Source organism: Stegastes partitus, unplaced genomic scaffold (assembly GCF_000690725.1).
Source record: "Stegastes partitus isolate 25-593 unplaced genomic scaffold, Stegastes_partitus-1.0.2 Scaffold298, whole genome shotgun sequence".
NCBI lineage: Eukaryota > Metazoa > Chordata > Actinopteri > Pomacentridae > Stegastes > Stegastes partitus.
Window position 1 is genome coordinate 275294 of NW_007578029.1, and position 12037 is coordinate 287330.

A 12037-nucleotide genomic window follows, 5' to 3' on the forward strand; every position below is an offset into this window, starting at 1 on the left:
AGCTCGTGTGTTTGTCAGCGTTGTGGGGTAGAAAAAAAACCCTCAGACACTGGGAGTGCATAAATGTCTTGTGTTCACTCTTGCACAGCCCCACCATCAAATAATAGCAAGCTAGCGCACAAATCCATGCATTAGCCAGCAAGCAGCTCATTCTAAACAAATTCAACTCCCCGGCTTTGGTTACTAAAATTCAGTGATGAACGTAAAATGTTGTGATGCTCTGACTAATAGACTTCATGATGTTGTGGCTAATCTGAGACAGATTCTGTCTTTCTGTGGGCTGTGAGATTATAAGTAAAGTACTATTGAAACACAAAAGGTTGTAACTCCAGTTGCTTAAAGCTTTAACATTAACCACTATAAAGATTCGGTGCTCTGTCTTTCTTTCAGCCAAGTGTTGTGAGACTTTAACAACGGCTGCAATGTTTTATCTGAACTCAACATCAAAAACATGATGGTGAGCGAAGACAGGAAACGGGGCTGAAAAAATGAACAAAGAGCTTTAAAGTGGAATCCAAAATACATCCCATATTGTTTGTGAACTGCAGCGTAGCATCGCAGCAATTTATCTCTAAAAATAAACCAAAAGCAGGACGTGAGTATCCCCGTCCACGGATACAAACACAGGGCTACTTTAAAAATGAAAAATGAGATTTATTTCATATTGTGGTGCGCTCCACCTGAGCTCTGTTGACCAGCTTCATTCCACACACGGATAAACTGTTGTTTATGCCTCTGGTTTGTTGTAATGACTAAATTCTAATGCATTTTAAACGCCACAGAGCCTCTTGTTGGGTCATGTCACAGTGTTCCTGGCAGTGTGGGGTCACATAAGGCTGCTTCACTCCAGGATGAAGACGTCGATACGACCAGTGTGCCATAAGTTTGAACCTCCCCTCCAGACGTCTTTAAAGATTTATAAGTCGTGTCTGGTGGGCATTTTTGGTGGTTAGAAACTCCTAAAATGACATCTACACCTGACAAAAAGTCCGTTGTCGTGCACACGTTTCTCCCTGCACGAGTTTAATGACTAGGTTTTCTTAATTACACCTGTGGGACCAGGTTTTCCTTCTACCCAGGTGAGCTCAGAGAAACCTTCTCCAGCCACGTCCTGCTGTTTGCAGACATCTCAAACCCAATCTGATTTTAGGGTTTCCTGACAGGGAATAACCTGTGCAGCGCCTGCGTTTATCACCTGGCGCTGTGTGGACCTTTGCTCTCTTTCATCAGCCGCATGACTGTTTCCTTTCATGTTTCTGATGTTGTGTGCCTGATCTTTATCTAACTTATCTAATCTTCTCCCTCTACGTTCATAGGATGAGCATTTTTTTTCCTGTGTGGCTGGATGTGGTCGGAATAGACACGACCAGGAGTTACTTCTGAACTCGTTTTAGCAGCGATGCATTTCCCCACACTGTGTTCTCCTGATGAGAGTTTGAACACGATGCAGACAGAAAACATCTTCTGTTGACGTTTCAGCACTAACGGACTTGTTGAATCTGTTAAAGTGAGCAGCTGAGGAGCACGAGGAGGAACTGGAGGAGTGCTGAAGCAGGCAGATAGCGGCAGTGAGGGAAAAGCCTGACACAGCTATTCAGTGTAGCAGCTCACTTTTATGGCTGTTTTCAGTCAATTTATCAATCATCTAACCAGGATAATTACAAGCACATCACGGTACATGAAGGCCATCGATGTTACGTAAAAATCTGCATTTACTTTACGCTCCAAAAGATGTAATCAAGACCGTCAGCGCTGATTAAACATTAACAGTATGATAGTGTGTATGATGCCAGACACCTGTGGATGAGGCAAAGGTGTGTCTTTATCTGATACATGTCTTCTATAAGGCTCTAACCGCAGCTACAGATGCAAACAAGCAGTTTTCTTTCTCAAAGTAACGATGCTGAACTCTGTGGGACTGAGCTGTGTGCTGCTGCTGCTCTCAGCTGTGGGAGCAGCAGTCTTGGAGAGGTGAGTTTAACTCCCGTCGTCTGCTTCTCAGTTTCTCAGCTTCCAAATCGATATTAGAATCAGAATCAGGTTTATCGCCAGGTTTAGTTTACACCAGAGGTTCTCAAACTTTTTTAGCCACGAGCCCCAAGAGAACATAAGTTTATGTTTGTGACTCCCCAATTTTAATGTGTTGTTCGTGCATTAAAGCGTTAAATATTAATGTGTTAACTCCACAGATTCATCGCTTTGCATTAATTTTCTTCTGAATGCATGAATGAATTGAATTTATTTCAAACAAATGAAACGGGAAAAAAACATAAAAACAAAAAATAATTTAAAAAGAGCAAAAAAAAAAAAGAATAATAACATCACATAATCAAATCATAATATTACCAAGTTCCAAAAAGGAGTGGGAGGAAGTGTACACTTTTAATTTTGACAGCCCTGATACGCATTTATTTGATAAATGTAGGCTTTATTTTATTTTATTTTTTTGGAATGATCTGGTGACTCCTTGAAACTATCTTGGGACCCCCATGGGGGTCCCGACCCCCAGTTTGGGAACCACTGGTTTACACAATACGAGGAATTTGTTCTGGTGGGTTGGTGCAAATATAGAAAAAAGAAAAAAAATAGAAGATGCAAATATAAATATTAAAAAAAATAGTGAAGGTTATTCAGCATTGAAATATTTTATTCACACACAAATAGCAAAACTAGAAAAGTCATAATTCTACATTACATGTCAAGGTGTTTCATTTGGATGTTTAGATTCTATTTAAGTAAAACTATAGAGTGAAAATCTGATCAGATTGTGAGATTCTGGGCTGTTGATCGTACAAAAACAGCATGATGTTGACCTTTTCTTCAGTAGATTATGATGAGCATGTCAACAATATTTTCTTTCTGCTGAACCATCAAAATATTCGACAGATTAATCATTAACAACAAATGATTATTGCTGCTATAGTACTTTTATTATGCGTCCATGCAGGTTAATCATTCTCAGTCAAACAACAAGTCTGGCTCACGCTCGGCTCAGGTTCGGCAACTCAAGAGCGAACCTGGACTTGAGCTTTAAAGAGCTGAAACTCAACTTTGACTTGGTTGACGAGGTTTAAAAACGATTCCTTTTATTCGTATCCACTGAACAATTCCATCATCAGATATGAATAATAGGATGAATCAGGTCAGATCTGAGGGGAATAATAATAGAAATCTTGTTATTTATTTATCTGGACGCCCTTAATGTCAGGTAGCAACATTTCAATACAGTAGATGGTTAAATCTACAACAGTGCGTCATATGTGGAGTACAAAGAAATATATAATCCACAGATGTAAGTAAAGACAGAAAACAACAATTCTAGTGCCCGAAAGACAGTTCCCGTTTCCTGCTGTCCACCTCAGGTCGTACTTTTATCGTGCAGGATGCAAGACTTTCTCCTGGATGTTGTTGCTTTGCTTTGGCTCTTGTGTGCACAGCCTTTCTGGTTGTAAATGAAGGCAGGAGAGGTGTTGTCATATACAGCACAACTTTATGAGCTATTACTAGTTAGCTCAGTTACCTTCAATAAACATTTACAATATTTTAGTTTTGGTGTAGTAGTAGAGATGATTACCCAGTCGAGCTGAACACTGCTGAGGAATCTGAGGACCACTGCCTTTAATGCATCTCATTTATTTGCGACAGTCCGCCGTATGACTACTACAGATATCATCCGATGTCGGAGGTGAGAAGGCCTGATCACTGCTCTCATTAACATTACAGATTCCAGGCTACACACACGTTCTAATATATATAATGGCGGTCCACTTTGCAGATCTCTGACTGGATGGTTCAGATGCAGAAGGAGTACCCCGGTGTTGCCAGCATCGTCAACTACGGAAAGACCTATGAAGGCAGGGCGATTAATTTACTCAAGGTAATCTAAATGAGTCTTCCTAAAGCAGCATGACGGATGGATAGTGTCTGGTGTTGATGTTTGATGCTTGTTTGAATTTGTTTTCCAGATTGGCCTGAGTACCGAAGGGAAGAAGAAAGCTATCTGGATGGACTGTGGGATCCATGCCAGGGAGTGGATCGCCCCAGCGTTCTGTCAGTACTTCGTCAACCAGGTACGACACCTGCGAAGGAAAAAAACGTGTCTGAAATCAAACCACATCCACCATAACAGTACATGACCTGATGCTTCTGTTTACTCTGACAAACCAGATTCTGCAAACGTACAAAACAGACCCAAAGATGGAAAAGATGATGACGGACATGGACTTCTACGTCACACCGGTCCTCAACGTCGATGGCTACATCTACTCATGGAAGGATCAAACAGTTCGTATTTGATAGATATTTATCAGATTACTTTTCTCGGATTCCGAGATCTCAAAGCGCAGACGAGCAGGATATGAGAGGATGATGGGCTATTAGGGGACGGCAGTTAAGTTCCAATGAGCTACGATTCTATCATCCAACAAATTGATTTCTGATGAATAACTACAGAAACGTTATGTACCAGTCCTATTCGCTGCTAAATTTTATTTTTTGCCCCATTTAGACTCGACTGTGGAGGAAGAACAGGTCACCGGGACCCGCAGGATGTGATTGTTACGGCACCGATCTCAATCGCAACTTCAATGCCAACTGGGGCAGTGAGTGTTACAGTTCTCCATTCAGATCTTATCAGTATAGCTTGTTGCACAAAGAAAACACTTCCTCTTAAAGCTGCTGTTGTCGATACTGTTTAAAAAAAACAAACAAAAAAAACGCTTGACAGCCTCTGCGTCTGAGAACTCATGAACATTGCGGATGTTTTTTTTCTCACCATTCTCCCCATTTTCTCGTGAAAACAACAACAACAAAACAAACACTGCCTGCAGAGCACCGAAAAACAAAAGTTAGCACTTAGCTTGTAAGCTAGCTAAAGCACTTAGCAGTTAAAAAGACAAAAGTGTCCTTCAAGAGCAGGTAAATGCTAAAGAGAAAGTTAAAAGCAGACAGAATACTGGACTTTGCTTTGTTAAGTTGTCAGAAATTAGACTTTAAATGCTCATGCTGTATCTTCTGGATGTGTAAAGACTCAATTATGGGCTCAGTGTTAGCAGCTTGTTTCTGTTTGGCCCAAAGTGGCCAAAAAAAATCTACCAGTAGTACTTTGCTCAGACTCCAAGTAAACCAGATTTGGTTCTGAAATGTCCAGAAATGTCCAATCTGTCTGTATGGGTTGCTGTGGTAACAGTATAGACATCAGTAATATGGCAGAAGCCTCCCTAGTAGGCAACTTATTTTGGTATCTGTCCATTGATAGTCTCATATATCAGTACGTAACTTCTGTGTCAGCACTGTAGAATGGTCTGGCTGCACCTCATTATCGTTCTGAAAGACAAAATATAAGAAAAACACTATTTTCTTTTGGTATTTCTTTAAAACAGTTGCAATCGTCTTGAATGGCATTAAGCCCAGGATGCAGTGACGGTGTCCCGCAAAATAATGACGGGAGGAGTGTTGTGGGAATTTGCATGCAGAGAGGCAACGCTGTCATTAAAATGGCTTCATCACAGCAACGACCGAGCAGTCTTGCCTTACTGCACGAGCCAAATCTTCCTCGAAACTTGTCATTTATCAGCTAGTTTGAGATTGTTGTTGTTGCTCTTAGCGGGGATTTGACAAATGGCTACACACAGATAGCAGAAGGGGAGGAGAATGGAAATGACTCATACCTGAAGTCTACATCCACTGAGTTCACAGACTGCTGTTCTTCATGTTGTCCTCAATAGTGCTCTGTTAGTAGCAGCATGAGTCTGCTCAGTACTTCTGTCAATCAGTCTGCCTACAGTCTGGACCTGCCAAAAAATGGTTTGGGGCTCATAGTCTGAACAAGGCCAACCTTTAAATTAAACCCTTTTTTGTGTAAATTTAACCTGAAGAAAATAAAATGGTAATACTGCTTTCACATGTGCAGAAGTCAACTTGCTGGCCTGTGTTATGGAGAGAAGTGGTGCTACGATTATATCTGATCCACACTCTTGTTCTTCTGCGGCTGCGTTCACAGCGGTCGGCGTATCATTTGACTGCTGCAGCTTAACCTACTGCGGGAGCAAAGCAGAGTCTGAGCCCGAGGCTCAAGCTGTAGCTAATTTTCTACAAAGCCGAAAGGACGACTTCCTGTGTTTCCTCACCATCCACTCCTACGGCCAGCTGCTCCTGATTCCCTATGGACACCCCAACTTCACCGCCGCCAACTACGATGAGCTGGTATTTACATCTACATGCAGTGTTCCTCATCATGTCATCACACGTCAGGATAAACAGCATTTATCCATCTTTACAGTCTGATTATGATTATCACTGCATGCTTCTACATTAATGAAGAGAATCCTCTGCATATTGCCATAGAAACGGAGCTGACACAGATCACATAACCTGCAGTAAATGAGATGTTAATTCAATCCAGAGTTGAACAGTGCATGGCTAAATACACGAGGACTGGTACATCACATGACTCCTCATCTGCAAACAGAGCAAACAGGAGGAAGCTGTGAAACCCTGATAGTGTAAAATGATGGCCTGTCTGTTAGGAGGCAGGCTGGTGCAGGTAATAACCCACTGGAGACCAGAGAGGTTTATGCAGAACAGGAGTATGAGTTCCTCTGGCTTTAGCAGGACAGCAGAGAGAAGTCAGACCACTCTCCTCAACAACTCAAACAACCCGTCATTCTTCAGGTTGGCAGCATGCTGATGTGACAGCTTTCAGTTATGAAGCTCAAATGAATGAACCAGAATTAGTTTATGAACTTTATGCAAAAGCCTCCTGTTGAGTAAGTTAGTAGATGGATTTGTATTCGGAGCTTACAAATTGGATATATCACCTGATATACATTAAGTAAACATTAAGTAGGACAATTTGCAGGTGGACATACGATATGTCCTGCTCTGCTGTAGGTCACCAAGGTTACTCCATGGATGAGCCAATAGAGTGTCAGTGGATGTTTGTAAACGTCAGCATCGGCCTTAAAATCCAGTCCGTTGGGCTACATCCTGAATAATGTTCAATTTAAATTCAACCAACTTGAGGGAAACGTTGGAGGGAATTTTGAACCAACAAGCTGATTTAAGGTTTAAAAAATAAAAAATAACGCCGACACAGTCCTCAGGTTGGTGTTTCTGGAAGAACGCTGTGAATAAATTGGGCTGCTGTGTTCTCACACTCCTCCTCCACCACAGCGTTTGTGCGACACGTCGAAGATGCCGTCATGAGCTGCGAGTGTGCAAACAGCTCAGTTTCCTGCTTGTTCTGCCACATTATGCCCCTCATGAGACACCAGGCAGGAAGTATTAGGCTTTGTAAAACTTCCTGGTGTCTCCAAGTTGTTGTTTTTTTTGTACCATCTCAATAGAACTGAGAACAAGACAACTAGATCCCTGCACATTACTGTGGTTATGATGCTCATGTGTGGTTCCTCAGATGGACGTGGGTTTGGGTGCAGCAGAGGCCATTGAGAAGATCCATGGGATGCACTACAAAGTAGGAACTTCACCGGCCATATTATGTAAGTGTACATAAGTGAGACTGCTAACCCATCTATACCTTAACCGCTAACATCTGCTAACTTTAGATGATTTCAGTGTTTATTAACCGGAAAACAAAAATGAAACTCTTTCTCCAGACGCCAACTCTGGTTCTTCCAGAGACTGGGCTCGGATGCAGGGGATCCCGTTTTCCTTCACCTTCGAGCTCAGAGATAACGGCACATTCGGCTTCGAGCTTCCTGAAAATCAGATCCAGCCGACCTGCGAGGAGGCGTACAGCGGCGCTCTGCACATCATCACCTACGCCCATGACAAGACCTTTAACGGGGCCGTGCTCACTGCCGCCGCCACCCTCTGGACCGTGCTGCTGGCGGTGGGCGTCACCGGAGCCAACCTGGTCTGAGGTGGAGAGCTGCTCCTCAATAAATGGCACTGATATATATATTTCGTTAACTTAAATGTATCTATTGAATAAACACGTCTGACATACAAACTCTTTCAAAGTGTATTTGAATGTACTGAAATGTTTACATCTGTAAAGAGATCCATAAATGTAGTATTACAACCAGTAATTGTTGCATTGAAGTAAGACAAGTTGTTTTATCTTTGAATATTACACCAAATGCATTTATGTTTGTTAACACTGCTGAAGTCGATATGTTTACGCCGTCATTCATTTGTTCAAGTCTGAAGAAAATCACAGCTGACAATCTTAATGTTTTGAATTCCCCAAATAAATAAATAAAAACCATAATTTTGACAGATTGTAATGTTGTTATAGTGTGTGCTGCAGCAGAGCTTTGTGCTGTCGGTTCAGTGTCCCGTGTTGCAGTGTCAGGGTTGACTTTGTGTGAACGGCTGGAAGCCTTGTTGCCTCAGAATGGCCAGCGGCAGAAAGAGCTGCTGCTCTGGAGGAAGCTCATCCCAGCGCGTCCATGTCCAGCCTGCAACAGGAGAGGACCACACATTCTGTCTCATCAGCTGCTCAGGTGGGTGGACGGGCTTTTCCCCTGTTACTGTTAAACCGCTGTTCCACTTCACGTACCCTCGTTCTTCTCCGGTTCCAGGTTCTGCGGCTCTTGTGACTGCTCCTTGTCCAGTTCCCCTCGCATGAATATAGTGATGTAGTGGTACTGCTCCTCCAGCTTGATGCAGTTCACCACTGACGCATAGCGGATGTTCACCAAACGCAGCCCGGCTTCCTCCAGCACCTCTCTGTGAGCACACTCCTCCCACGTCTCGCTGTCAGTGACATGAAAATCAGTGGAAAGTCTTCACATCTCTTTCTCCTCTTTGCACATCAGCTCCTTTGCTCTGGGAACATATTGTATTTGTACTGCCCCCGAGCTGAGACTTTACTTTGAGATCATCTTTAATGAAGGACTGCTTCACTCACGCCAAACTCCGTTTAAAAAAACAGCAAATTAGTGTTTATGCACACTTATTTAAAAGTTGCATGTAACAATATAGATTCAGAACGTGTCTCAGGATTTTATGAACCCATCGGGGAGGAAACGGCGTTCATGAAGACATCCATAACTTCACAGTGAACAGATTTGTGAATGCAGTCTGCTGACCGGCTACCTACCCGAACTCCAGGTGCCCGCCGGGGAGCTGGTACAGTCCTCTGCCCACCGCGCACCTCCGCTTCCCGAGGAGAACACAGCCCGGGTGGGCCGAGTCTGTCACCAGCACCCCGACCCCGACCCCCGGACGTTTAACGGGGGTATCTGACATCGTCGTGAAATCAAAAGCGACTCTTGAATGAGGCTAAGCTAGCTAAACGCAGCTAGCGAGCTCGCGCTGCAGGGCGACACAAGAGGCTTCACTTCCTGTTCGTCAGAAAGTCGTTTGAGACGCTCTTTGGGCTTTTTGTACTTTCGGTTCTTGTTTGGTCCTTTTAAAACAGATAAACAACCGTGTCCTCCGATATGAATAATAAATAGCTGATATTCCTCTTTATATAGCGACAGTTTTTCTATTGAGGGAGTTATTTTGACTTGACTTGACCACAGGTGAGTTCTCTTGGCGGTGAAACACTCTTTGGTAGTTGATGGTAGTTTTCTTGAACTTCTTCAGTATTTTCATGTATTTTAATAGAACAGACAATAACTCTACCAGCATCTACTGGAACAGGAGTGTGACACTGCCACCTACTGACCACCAGTTACTCCCAAAGTTATCCATCCACGGGCAAGTTTTGATTTATAGTGAATCTTTACCTGTCCACTCGGTTTCTTCAGGTAGGAAATGACATAAACAAGTGACAAAAGACAGCAAGACGTTGTGTTAGAGGTGCTAAAGATAAATGTTCACTAGTTCACAGTGAAAACGCCATGTCAAAATGTGTTCATAGCTTTAAAAAATTTTAAAATGTGTTAGTTTTACATTTTTTTGAGCTCTTATATCAGCCAAAAATGTAATTTGTGCCATGTCCTAGAGCAGTGCTTCTCAAACTTCTTGAGCCACAACCCCCAAGATAACAGATAAGATTGTTATCGTGACCCCCAATTTGAATTTTTTATATCTCATGAGTAATAACTTTGTTGTTCATGCATCAATGCGTCAATTTTCTTTTGAATGAATGAATTTATTTTGAACAAGTGAAAGGGAAAAAGACTATAAAAACAAAAGAAAATAATTTTAAAAAGAATGAAAAAGAATAATAATATCACATAATCAAATCATAATATTAACAAGTTTGAAAAAGGAGTGGGAAGAAATGTACACTTTTTATTTTGACAGCATGAATACAAATTTATTTGATATGTGTAGGCTTTATTTTATTTTTTTTTACAATGATCAGGCGACTCCCTGAAATTATCTTGGGATCCTCATGGGGGTCCCAACCCCCAGTTTGAGAACCACTGTCCCAGAGCATTCTAATACACTTTCAATGTCGAAAAGTCGTGGCTGAAACCAGAGAGCTCAGTCAGCTGCTGTGAGGGTTCATCACTGAGGAAAAGCTGCACATTGCGGCTGCTGAAGGCTATAAAGACACACACAAGTGTTTTCAAGTGGCCACAGTGCAAAGCATCATCAAAAAGCACAACGAGTTCTACACTGAAGAAATCTCACAGGGCTGGTAGCACGAAAAAAGTGAAACCTGCACTGGCGAGAATTTTGAGCATCCTGGTCGCAGCGTCCCGGTGAAGACATGGAGGAAGACTGTTGGGAAATATACAAACTGTCTGGTTGATGTGGTGGAAATAAAGGCTTTGGCACTGATAGCTGAATTGTTTTAGACGCGGCATTTTTAGCTAAAATGATTAAAAAAAAAAATAAAAAAATAACAACACAAACATTAAAATAGTTAAAATTCATAATTCACATCTCCAACACAGCCAGAAAAAAAAAAGTTTGGTCAAACAAAAATTCACTGTAAACCAAATATTGGCATGGGTATGAATATTTTACTTTTTTAAATTATTATTATTATTTTTTTGCCTGTGACGTAGCTTCTTTCAAGCTAAGTTTCTCCAGTGCTGTGTTTTCACTCTGATTAGTCCGTCCTGGTGTGTAGAGGAGCCCTCAGTGTAGCTCCAGGAGCCATTAATGCTGTCAGGAAACATCTGGAGGAGGTGGTTCTGCTGCTCAGCTGGGTCAGGAACTCCATCACTATGGAAACACATTTTATCCATTTGGGAGTTTCTGGCCGGTAACACATTCTAAACATATACAGCTCTAAGTCTGCAGCATCGTCAGACGTTTCCTGGTGAAAAGTCCCTCGTCCAGCAGCCAGTCTCTAAATAATAAACATCATTATCTTATTAACGTCCCCCTTGCTGCTGCTTTAATATTTCTGCTCATTTTCAATGCTGATTGTTCATCAACACACATCTTGAGGAGACAAATGTGGTCAGATGTGTTTCTGAATGGATTTTCCTGCTCAGTCTGAGTTGCCTGTTGATGGATCCTCCAGCAGCTGCTGCAGATTCTGTTCACGCAGTCTGTGATCAAACTACATCCTTTACTCTGTCATTTACTTTGTGAAACTCTGCATTTTTTATTTCTAGCATGAGATACTTTGCTGTTTAATAGAGATGCAGAATGAGGAAGAAAATATATTTCAAGTTTGAGGGGTGAACTTGAATTAACAGCTGCAGTCCTGTAAAAAAAAAAAAAAAAAGTAAAAAAATTTGCAGCAACTGTGCCAGAAAACTATTTAAAAACTGAGAAATATGATAAAATAAGGATATTTTTAGAAGATTTAAATTTCTTAAAAGTCGTAGAATTTATGGGCAAATGTAAAAATAACAAAATACAATTGTTCAAGGACAGGTGCTGAAGGTTTAAATGTTAAAAAAGATATTTACGATTATTCAATCGTTTGCATTCCTTTTTTTAAATAAAGCAAACATCTGTAACATAGTGGGATTTGGGGCTGATTCAAATACAATAAAGTGTAATTTTACAGCTTTTTAGAAAGTTTTTTTCCTGTTTTCTTACGGTTAACATGTACATTTGTTTATTTTTCTGTGATTAATAATAATGTTGTAGCAAAACAATACATATTTATTATCAACTCATGATATGTTCTTAAATGTAGAAATCTGAT

The 12037-nt window shown here is 41.4% G+C and overlaps 2 protein-coding genes across 2 annotated transcripts in view; one reads left to right on the forward strand and one right to left on the reverse strand.

The window, feature by feature from the left end:
* Nucleotides 1–8237, forward strand: part of cpo (carboxypeptidase O) — a 10978-nt gene extending 2741 nt beyond the window's left edge. Inside the window, exons 2-10 of the mRNA XM_008283147.1 lie at nt 1848–1971; nt 3646–3685; nt 3776–3877; nt 3966–4070; nt 4168–4284; nt 4508–4601; nt 6002–6204; nt 7415–7499; nt 7617–8237. Coding sequence (XP_008281369.1) covers nt 1848–1971; nt 3646–3685; nt 3776–3877; nt 3966–4070; nt 4168–4284; nt 4508–4601; nt 6002–6204; nt 7415–7499; nt 7617–7882 — 1136 coding nt within the window. The 3' untranslated portion in view covers nt 7883–8237. The remainder of the gene's footprint in view (nt 1–1847; nt 1972–3645; nt 3686–3775; nt 3878–3965; nt 4071–4167; nt 4285–4507; nt 4602–6001; nt 6205–7414; nt 7500–7616) is intronic.
* On the reverse strand, nt 7971–9295 carry nudt15 (nudix (nucleoside diphosphate linked moiety X)-type motif 15). The gene is made up of 3 exons (XM_008283134.1): nt 9068–9295; nt 8525–8721; nt 7971–8423 (listed from the first exon to the last, which is right to left on the reverse strand). The coding sequence occupies exons 1-3, from the start codon at nt 9214–9216 to the stop codon at nt 8314–8316; spliced, it is 456 nt and encodes a 151-aa protein (XP_008281356.1). The 5' UTR covers nt 9217–9295; the 3' UTR covers nt 7971–8313.
* Between the last annotated feature and the right edge of the window lie 2742 nt (nt 9296–12037).